This window comes from Podarcis pityusensis, assembly GCF_964106645.2.
Source record: "Podarcis pityusensis genome assembly, chromosome: 2".
Classification (NCBI taxonomy): Eukaryota; Metazoa; Chordata; class Lepidosauria; order Squamata; family Lacertidae; genus Podarcis; species Podarcis pityusensis.
The window spans coordinates 109,004,886-109,015,363 of NC_138029.1; the positions used below are offsets into that span (position 1 = coordinate 109,004,886).

At 49.2% G+C, this 10,478-nt stretch overlaps 2 protein-coding genes across 2 annotated transcripts; both read left to right on the forward strand.

Annotated features, from left to right (window-relative positions):
* Positions 1-301: 301 nt before the first annotated feature.
* LOC308470005 (olfactory receptor 2D3-like) lies at positions 302-1,787 on the forward strand (the record flags this gene model as incomplete). The annotated part of the gene is made up of 1 exon (XM_080993200.1): positions 302-1,787. The coding sequence occupies one exon, from the start codon at positions 302-304 to the stop codon at positions 1,238-1,240; it is 939 nt and encodes a 312-aa protein (XP_080849326.1). The 3' UTR covers positions 1,241-1,787.
* A 5,766-nt stretch (positions 1,788-7,553) lies between these two features.
* Positions 7,554-8,498, forward strand: LOC308471754 (olfactory receptor 2T27-like; the record flags this gene model as incomplete). The annotated part of the gene is made up of 1 exon (XM_080996007.1): positions 7,554-8,498. The coding sequence occupies one exon, from the start codon at positions 7,554-7,556 to the stop codon at positions 8,496-8,498; it is 945 nt and encodes a 314-aa protein (XP_080852133.1).
* Between the last annotated feature and the right edge of the window lie 1,980 nt (positions 8,499-10,478).

Consider the following 10,478-nt stretch of genomic DNA (forward strand, 5'->3'; position numbering starts at 1 on the left):
TCTGTCTGCCGGTAAGCTGCGGAGACCAGGCGGCAATGGGAGGCCAGGTAGGTGCTGCCCCTCCCTGTCCCCAATGTTACCTGCCCCATGCTGCCCCCCATGCCCAGTGCACTTCTGCTATAGATGCTATTGGGAAGGGAGTTTGGGTGATGAACTATGAGACTTTTATATGAGGGGAGTGGGGAAGGTCTAGTTCCCTCCACCTTCACATAGGGATGTGGGGAGGGGATTTTGTTAGGCATGCATTTTAACGTGAAATTGCCAGTTTTTAAACTTCCCTGTCATTTGTCTTAGGCTAAGGATGGCAAAGGATCTTACAGGGGCAAATCAAAGTTCTGTGACTGAATTCATCCTTCTCGGGTTCTCAAGCCAGCCCCAAATGCAGAAGCTGCTGTTTGCGATCTTCCTGACCATGTACCTGATGACCCTGCTAGGGAACAGCCTTATTATCGTCCTTATCAGGACAGACTCCCGTCTCCACACACCCATGTACTTCTTCTTGGCCAACCTCTCCTTCTTGGACATCAGCTATAGTACCACTATAGGGCCCCAGATGCTGATACACCTCCTCTCCCAGCGGAAAACCATCTCTTTTGCTGGCTGCGCTACCCAGATGTACATCTTCCTGTCCCTGGGGATAACTGAGTGTGTCCTCTACGCTGTGATGGCTTACGATAGGTATGCCGCCATCTGCCACCCGCTGCGCTACACCCTCATCATGAGCCGGCCTCTCTGCCTCAAGATGGCTGCTGGGTCGTGGGCCTGTGGCTTCTTCTTTGCCATGATGCATACTGGCTTCACCATGCAGCTGCCTTATTGTGGCCCTAATGAGATCAACCACTTTTTCTGTGAGGTGCCGGCCATCTTGGAATTGGCCTGTGCAGACACCCGGGTCAATGAGCTGGTGGACTTTGTGGTGGGGGTGATTGTGCTCATGATCCCACTTTCTTTCATAGTGGTATCGTACGCTTTTGTCTTAGCAGCCATCTTGCGCATCCGTTCAGCCGAAGGAAAGTTCAAAGCCTTTTCCACCTGCACCTCGCACATCACCGTGGTGACGCTCTTCTACGGGGCTGCCATGTTCATATACATGCGCCCAGCATCCAGCTATGAGCCAGAGAGGGACAAGAAGTTCTCTCTGTTTTACAATGTGGTGACTGCTCTTTTGAATCCATTTATCTATAGCCTAAGGAACAATGATGTCAAAGGAGCCCTGGTCAAACTGGTTTTCAAACAGTAAGCTGTAGTGCCTAATGTTCACGGGCAGAAGCAAAGTAAAAACGAAAACAAGGAAAAAACGGTAGTAGCCCATCCTATTGTCACTGCATGACTCATACACTGTTCAAGAGTGGGGGTGAGGCAAGAAGGTTTCTGCGTCTTGCTAAGATACATCAGGCATCTGCCAGGGACTGGCTGGATGTCAAAGGGCAGTGGGAACCTCCAAGAGAAGAAAGCTGAAAGCCAGGGAATTGGTGGTGGGACTACGATGAGTGGCCAGAGGGAGAAGAGGGAGCAGACCGGGAGGAGGTGTTGGAAGCTGAAGGGGCAACAGGGTTTTGTGAGCAGGAAGCGTCTGTGGCAGAGAGCAGCCCAGACTCAGAGGCAGAAGCAGAGGCTGGAGAGGAGGGGGGCCAAGAGGCAGAGATGAGGCAAACAGATGAAGAAGCCACGGGTCTCCTATGCCTGCTGTGACCTGTTCCCCTCGTCCTTGGTCTCTCAGAACCCACTGAGGTATGAAGAGAGCGAAGCAGAGGCAGATAAGGTGCCAGAGTCTCTAATTACTTGAGAAGTCCTGGGGGAAGAGGAGACTTAGGCAGCTGTGCAAAGATAGGGACCTTCAGTCCTCGCAACTGCCTCATTGGGGCAAGATCTACTGGGAAGAATTGCTGTGCTCTCTAGGCCTGAGCTGTTTTGTTTCTTTGAATAAAGAGCGTTAACTTCACTGATACCGTGTGAGTTATTGCTGGTCTGCTTCTGACACCCACCCAGATAGAATCTCTGAGGGTGCTACAATATGCTGCAGGAGTAGGGAAGCACAGGTCTCCGTGTCCAGCCCTCAGGAATCTTCCCAGGTCTTGCCCCTCACTGATCCTGCTCCACACCCTTCTTTTGCCTGGCTGGAATATGTCTTTGGCAATCTCTCTTGTATAAAGAGGTCTGTGTGTGTGTGTGTGTGTGTGTGTGTGTGTGTGTGTGTGTGCAATGCAGCCTATTGACTGGATTATAGGTCATATTCACACAATACATAGAATCATAGAATCATAGAGTTGGAAGAGACCACAAGGGCCATCGAGTCCAACCCCCTGCCAAGCAGGAAACACCACCAGAGCACTCCTGACATATGGTTGTCAAGCCTCTGCTTAAAGACCTCCAAAGAAGGAGAATCCACCACACTCCTTGGCAGCAAATTCCACTGTCGAACAGCTCTTACTGTCAGGAAGTTCTTCCTAATGTTTAGGTGCAATCTTCTTTCTTGTAGTTTGGATCCATTGCTCCGTGTCCGCTTCTCTGGAGCAGCAGAAAACAACCTTTCTCCCTCCTCTATGTGACATCCTTTTATATATTTGAACATGGCTATCATATCACCCCTTAACCTCCTCTTCTCCAGGCTAAACATGCCCAGCTCCCTTAGCCGTTCCTCATAAGGCATCGTTTCCAGGCCTTTGACCATCTTGGTTGCCCTCCTCTGGACACGTTCCAGTTTGTCAGTGTCCTTCTTGAACTGTGGTGCCCAGAACTGGACACAGTACTCCAGGTGAGGTCTGACCAGAGCAGAATACAGTGGCACTATTACTTCCCTTGATCTAGATGCTATACTCCTATTGATGAGGCCCTGAATTGCATTGGCTTTTTTAGCTGCCGCGTCACACGGTTGGCTCATGTCAAGTTTGTGGTCAACCAAGACTCCTAGATCCTTTTCACATGTACTGCTCTCAAGCCAGGTGTCACCCATCTTGTATTTGTGCCTCTCATTTTTTTTGCCCAAGTGCAATACTTTACATTTCCCCCTGTTAAAATTCATCTTGTTTGTTTTGGCCCAGTTCTCTAATCTGTCATCCAAGTTGTTGATAAAGATGTTGAATAAAGCACTCTTTTGCCACTTCAAACACTGTGGAGAGAGAAATATTTCTCCCTCTCACTAGAATTCATGCACATCCAATGAAACTGGACATTGGAAGATTTGGGACAGATAAGCAAATGTGCTTCTCCATACGGTGCAGAGTTAAAACTATGGAAGTCACTCCCACCAGAGGCTGTGGTGTTCACCAATTTGGAGGGCTTTGAAAGACAAATATATGGAGGTAAAGCCTATCCAGCAGGCTCGTTCTCTCTTGTTGTTAATAGTGATCCGTTGGTTCCCTGTGAAAAGGGAAAGACTGGAGATGCCATGGTTAACACTCCCATTTCTGATCTGAGGGACAATAAAGCAGCAGAATTCAGGACAGTTAAAGTGGGGTCTCAAAACACCATTGTGCTATTTGAAAGCACACAAGATAGAAGGCAGAGGGGAGAGAAGGCAGAGAGTACAGCAAGGTCCAGGGTGACCAAGAGAGGGAAGCTGGAAACTGTGTCAGAGCACAGAAGAACGCTTCCGTGCTCAGACCACAGAAGATGAATCATGGTGACATTCGACTGGATAATGACAATAAAATAGTATTGTAGTTGCGTCTCGGACTCTATGATGGATGCGCTGTTATCTACAGGAGCTGTGGGCAGCGCCTATGGCTCTTCAGATGTTCAATTCCTTCTACCACCTGCCCCAGACATCAGAGCAAATGGTTGACACTGGTAGGTGATGGCACCCAGCTACATCTAGAAGCATGGGAAACTGCCTTAGATTGAGTCCACCCAACTCAGTAGAGATGACACTGGGAGTGTTAGGATATAGTTCCGTTCCACCTTAAATGGTCAGGCATGATTGTTGTGTGTCACATGCCTGTTTACTTCCTGCTCACTGGGAGTTTTTGTTTTGTATATAGCTTTTGTTCTGGCTGTTTTCCTGAACACGGATGCAAGCAGTCATGTTTTTCCTTTGTTCTGATCTACGCTGAATAAAGCTGTAAATATACTCTCCTGGCTGAATCTTCCATTGTGGAAACTCTGCAGATAGGGTGTGCACGAGTCTTGAAATGTGTCTGAGGCTCATGTTGCTAATTGACTGATACTGTTCCAACGGGAGACCGGGAGATTATCCGGAGACGACCTGGAGGCCTGCCTGATGGCTTCGTCTCCCTGGCAGTATCCCAACAACAGGTTATGGGCCCAGATTCAAGGCACTTACAGGAGAGTAAGACTGCGGAAGACTGCGAGAGGTATGTGGGGAAAAGCAAGACTTTTCTGTGCCGCAGCAGAGTTTTTTATGTCCGAGCCAACTAATTAGGCTGGAGGACAGCAAGTAGGCTTCGTTGATTTACGAGCTGCTAAAGATAAGGCTGATTGTAAAAGGGAAACCAGCTCACGGTTGGCTTTGTAGGGTTTAATGTAAGGGAAGTTCCCAGTTGTCCCTTGAGATGCCAGGGTTAGAACTGGGGATCTTGTGCATGCAAAACAGACGCTCTGCCATGGAGCTATGAATAGGAACCTGCTGTCTGCTTCATGGGTGCTACTAGACAACCCACGTAAGAAACACTGTGGCATGGCATGGCGGCATCTTCCCGTTTCTCCTCAGGCGGCAAAATGGGACACACCGCCCCTGGCCATGGCTTTCCACCACAGGTTTCAGAGGGCTACATGTTTCCCCATATCTGACATAAGAGGTGGTTCTTAATTGCTCCGTTGGTTCAAATCAATACAGTGGTACCCCGCAAGACGAACGCCTCGCGAGACGAAAAACTCGCAAAACAAAGGGTTTTTTCGTTTTCGAGTTGCCTCGCAAGACGAATTTCCCTATGGGCTTGCTTCGCAAAACGAAGCTTGCCCCGGGGACAGCGGGTCTTCTCTTTTGAAGCAAGGGGCGGCGGGGAGAAGCGATCTTCTCCCCGCAGCCCCAGGTCCGGGGACAGCGGGAAGCGCTTCCCGCTGCCCCCGGACCTCTTTTGAAGCAAGGGGCTGCGGGGAGATCGCTTCTCCCCACCGCCCCTTGCTTCAAAAGAGGTCCGGGGGCAGCGGGAAGCGCAGCGCTTCTTCCCCGCTGCCCCCGGACCTCTTTTGAAGCAAGGGGCTGCGGGGAGATCGCTTCTCCCGGTGCTCCGAAGCGGGGCCGGGGGCGGGAACACCTGCCCCAGCCGCCCCACTTCGGAACGCTGTTCCGAAGCGGGGCGGGGGGGCGGGAACACCTGCCCCAGCCGCCCCACTTCGGAACGCTGTTCCGAAGCGGGGCGGGGGGCGGGGGAACACCTGCCCCAGCCGCCCCGCTTCGGAACGCTGCTCCGAAGCGGGGCGGGGGGCGGGAACACCTTCTGAAGGCGGGCGGGGGGCGAAAGTCTTTGTCCCCCCTGCCCGCCTTCCCAGGGGCTTTTAAATCGCCCCGGACAGCGGAGAAGTCCTCCGCTGTCCTGGGGCGATTTTAAAATGCCGCCCGCCAGCATTTTAAGATCGCCCGGACAGCGGAGAAGTCCTCCGCTGTCCCGGGTTTTTTTAAAATGCTGGGGGTGGGAAGAAAAGCCCTTCCCCCCCCCAGCCTTCAGAAGAGGTCCGGGGACAGACTGTCCCCGGACCTGGTCTGAAGGCGGTTTCCCTAGGAACGCATTAATTGATTTTCAATGCATTCCTATGGGAAACCATGCATCGCAAGACGAAAAACTCGCAAGACGAAGAGACTTGCGGAACAAATTAATTTCGTCTTGCGAGGCACCACTGTATATGGTTCCTTTTCAAATCAATAAGTGCCTAGTCTCTTTTAAGCTCCAATTGGTTGCATTTCTGTGTCTTTGCACCTGATATGCAGAATTCAGTTGCGAGTGTGACTGTTTGGAAAAGACTGGTATACTGAATGTGGCTATTCTCTGCTCCATTCGATAAAGTTATTATGCCTCTGTTTCGCTCAATGTCTCTGGGTCCCTCCACATCCCATAGGCAATTGCTGCAGCTTCTCCAGCCCAAACGTTAATTAAAAATGTGGGATTTAGGCGGCGTGTAAACCCAGAAAGGCTTTTCTCTCCCAGGGAGACCATTTTAATTTGCCTGAATGATGCAAAGGGAACAGCCATAGTTGCAAAATAAAATAGATTGTTCCAGCACCATATCCCACTGGTAAGGATTCCTTGGGCTATAAGAAGCATTTCACGGAGGAATGCAGATGGAAAGTCAAACATCAGAGGAAAGCATAGCAACCTTTTGTGGGGTGTAGATTGCAGGTAATAAGAAGATGGGGATAAGGCAGTTTTAAAGGGCATTTGGATTTCCAGTGGGGCAACCAGGACTGGGGTTGGGGGTTGAAGTTCAAAATGCCATGATTCAGCCCAGTTCTCCCCAGCAAATGACCACTATCAGCCCCCAGAACTGTTGGGTGTGCTGAGGCTATGAACAGATCTGACGACGGCCCCCACCAAGTCCTTTCTGCTCTCTCTTTTTTGAAAGAGGTTATAGTCTAGGGGGACTGGGTGTTGGCCAGCTGCTCATTTTCCTTTCCCATTTTCAGTTATCTGTTTTGCTTATGTGCACTTTTCTATACATGTTTGTTAACACTGGTTGGCTGGAAAATTCAGGTAAGTGTGACTTTCAAAGGAGGGCTCCGTTTTAGTTCTCACCTTGTTTTGGAAAGTGTGGATTTGACAGATTAGTCTTTTAATGCAAACTGAATGACTCCCCAACCCACTATTCCCAAGGGAATGTGCTTAGTGTCAGGGCAGCAAAAGCAAAGAGCATTTTATTCCTCAGCATGATGGCGCTCTGGTTTACATGGGTTTAAAATGCTCAAAGGTTCTGTTATTTTAATCAGACTTGGCAGACTGTTGTTTGTTCCTCTTGCTCCAGCTTGCCTATCAGGAATGTAGAAAGAGATAGAAAGCAGGGGATTGCGAGAGGAGGAGAGAAGAGGAATATTTATAAATCGATTTTTAGATTCCTAATAACTGTGTGCTTCACAAATAGAACTGTGTGCGTCACAACTGAAGCACCCAAAGACTGTGGGACAATAAAGTCCCAGGTCTGAGATGACCCAGCTGCACCCCTATGGATTTCTGAAAGCCACTAAACTTTTGCATTCAAGTTCTAGGGTTGACATATGCAAAGAAGGAAAAACCCAGACACAAAACGTTGTTGAGCTTTTTGCAAAAACCCAGACATTTTGCTGACAATCCCCCCGGATTGTAATTTCAACATTGGTATCCCGGACATTTCCAGGGGGAAACGGACATGTGGCAGCTCTAATTAAAGCATACAAGCCTGGAGGTTTCCCCCCAACCATCCTCATTTCAGCATGACGTATGTAATCTCATAAGATGGAGCTACTGTAGAGAATGTTTTAAAATGAAGTTCTGGCAGCTAGGGTGTTCCTTTGCTCCTATCTGTCTCCTTCCCCTGAACTGCTTCCTTCATCACTTCTCATCTCGCCCTTGCTCTGCTCCAGTTCTCATGCCTCTATCTTTTTAGGTGCACCTCTGACACGAAGGATGAATGGGACGTCCTGGACTGAGTTCATTCTTCTCGGTCTTCTCAACCACACCGTGATGCACACTGTTTTCTTTGCTGCCATCCAACTTGCCTACCTCATTGCCTTATCTGGAAACTGCCTCTTCCTATTTGTGATCCAAACTGGTCCTGATCTTCAGACCCCCATGTACTTCTTCCTCAGCCAGTTGTCCTTCATGGACATCTGTCTAATCTCTACTATTGTCCCCAGGATGACTGTGGATTACTTAGGGAAAGAGAACACAATTGAGTTGGCTGGGTGTGCGACACAGATGTTTTTCACGCTGACCATGGCAGGAGCAGAATGCCTCCTACTGAGTGTCATGTCATATGACAGGTATGTGGCAATCTGCAAGCCTCTGCAGTATCCCATCCTCATGAGCAAGAGGATCTGCTTGGCCATGTCGGCCGGCGTCTGGGTCGGTGCTTCTCTTCATGCCTTGATACACACCATTTCTGTGTTCCAACAGCCCTTCTGTGAATCAAATAGGATAGATCAGTTCTTCTGCACAGTCCAAGCTCTGCTGAAATTGTCCTGTTCTGATACATCCACTTATGAACATGGGATATACCTTACCGGCATAATATTGCTTCTCGGTCCCCTTTCCATCATCCTGGCTTCTTACATTGCCATTCTCATGACCGTCCTACAAATGCAATCGTTGGAAGGGATGCGCAAGGCTTTTGGCACCTGCCTGTCCCACCTCTGTGTGGTTGGCATCTTCTACGGAGCAGCCAGTTTTAAGTATATGAGACCCAGGTCCTACAGAACGGCACAACAGGATAAGGTTATCTCTGTGTTTTGTGACATTATGACCCCGATGCTGAATCCCCTGATATACAGCCTGAGGAACCGAGATGTGCTGGCTGCACTGAGGAAACGGATTGAAAAATGTACTCTGAATATACCATTGAGTAAATTCTGAGGCTGGCCACCGCAGAGGCAATCTATGGGTGTAATCTGTATGGGGCAGGGGGGTTGGTAAGGAGAGACCAAAGTTGCATGTGGACAGAGGCAGTCCTTCAGACACCCTATGCTGCCCTTCTGATAAGGATTCCCACCCACCACCCCCTTTAATTAAGAGCAAAACTACCGTATTTTTCGCTCTATAGGACGCACCCGACCATAGGACGCACCTTGTTTTACAGGGGGAGAACGGGGGGGGGATTCTCCCCCTCTCTGCGCAGCGCCCCTTCAGCGAAGCGGCAGGAGAAACGGAGCCCCTTCCATTTCTCCTCCCGCTTCGCTGAAGGGTCGCTGCGCAGAGAGGGAAAACTGTGCAGTGCCTCTCCAGCGAAGCGAAGCCTGGAGAGCAAGAGGGATCAGTGTGCACTGACCCCTCTCACTTTCCAGGCTTCAGGCAGCTATCCGCAAGCCTTCGGAGCACAGCAGGAACTTCGCTCCATAAGACGCTCACACATTTCCCCTTAATTTTTGAAGGGGGAAAAGTGTGTCTTATAGAGCGAAAAATATGGTATATAACTCCATGCTATGTATCTAACAAGCATAGTCTGGCCTTTTGTCCACTTTGTATTGGAGAAGCTCAATGTCCTTGCAATTGTAACAGATATCAAAGGTAACAGAAGTAAAAGAGGCTGGTAATCTTGTGTAAAATGTATTGTGTAAGATTCAAAGCCATGCAACTTTGATGTAGGGAACAGGGATATCTCAGAGAAGTGCTTGGAAGTGGTTGGGGTAATGTGCAGTGCTTGTTGGGATGCAGCCAAGGAATTGGGGGCAATTGGCAGGCCCCCATCAGGCCCCAGCCCACCGGCCAGTGTGCTGGGCGATCTCAAGTCCTTGGATCAGCATGAAACTGCAACCCTAGCTTCAGAAACCTTCAGAAGCTGGGCACGCACACTCAGCAGAGTAAATAACGCTGCAAAACAGAAGTGGCAGGGAGAGGCTGTGATGAGCCTATTTACAAGCAGTTTATTCAGCATACATCAGGACAAGAGGAAAACATGTCTTCTCTCCTTCGTGTCCAAGCAAGCAGCATAAGCAAAAGCTATACACAAACGGAAGTTCCCAGCAAGCTGTGCTGGGGTGTAAACAGGCATGTGACACACAACAGTCATGCCTGTACTTAAGGTGGAACGGAATATCCTAACAGTGCTATGGATGAGCATGGATTGGGAAGAGAGAAGGGGATATGGGTGGGAGAGAGGGAGGTCCTGGTGAAGATCAGATTTGTGGTAAATTGCTGAGGGAGATTTAACAGAAGGGCTGTGGAAGAGAAGGGGTGTGTGTGTGTGTGTGTGTGTGTGTGTGTACGTGGCACTTTTAGGACCCTGCAGTGGAGATTTTTCACTTAGGCTGACTGTGTCTTCTTCCGAGCTCCATGCAAAAAAAGAAATAAATGGGGTTTTTTAAAAACCAAATCTCTCTTCCCTGTTCTTCAGCTTTCTTCCAAAAAGCCCACCTCTTAACCCATATATAAATGAAAGCAATGTAAATTACAACTCCAGTTTGTTCACTCGTTTTCCCCTCAGATTATGGGTTCATCTAGTTTTATTTGTCTACAGAGCTCTCTCGTTTTATAGAGAGCAGCTGGCCCCGAGAGCCAAAGGCTCAGAATTCCAAGAAAACTGGTTTGTTCCCTCCAAACTTCTGACCGACATTTGGTCAAATGCATTTCCGTTCCCACAGGCGTTCCCTGGAGGCGACATGATGCATGTTATACAATAGGTGTGAACTGCGCTGGGACTCAAGCGAAGGGTGGACCACAACCAGAACATGAGTCCTGGGTCACATGTCACATTGTTTAAACCATAGCTAAAGTATGCAGTGTGCGTATGCGCCAGTATCTCAGCCAGTTAAGCAACAGATCATCGAGGCTACATATGGGGAAATTTCCTGCTTTGGGCTTCTCTCTTTTTTGCAAACGTTTTGTTTAAAGTCCTCG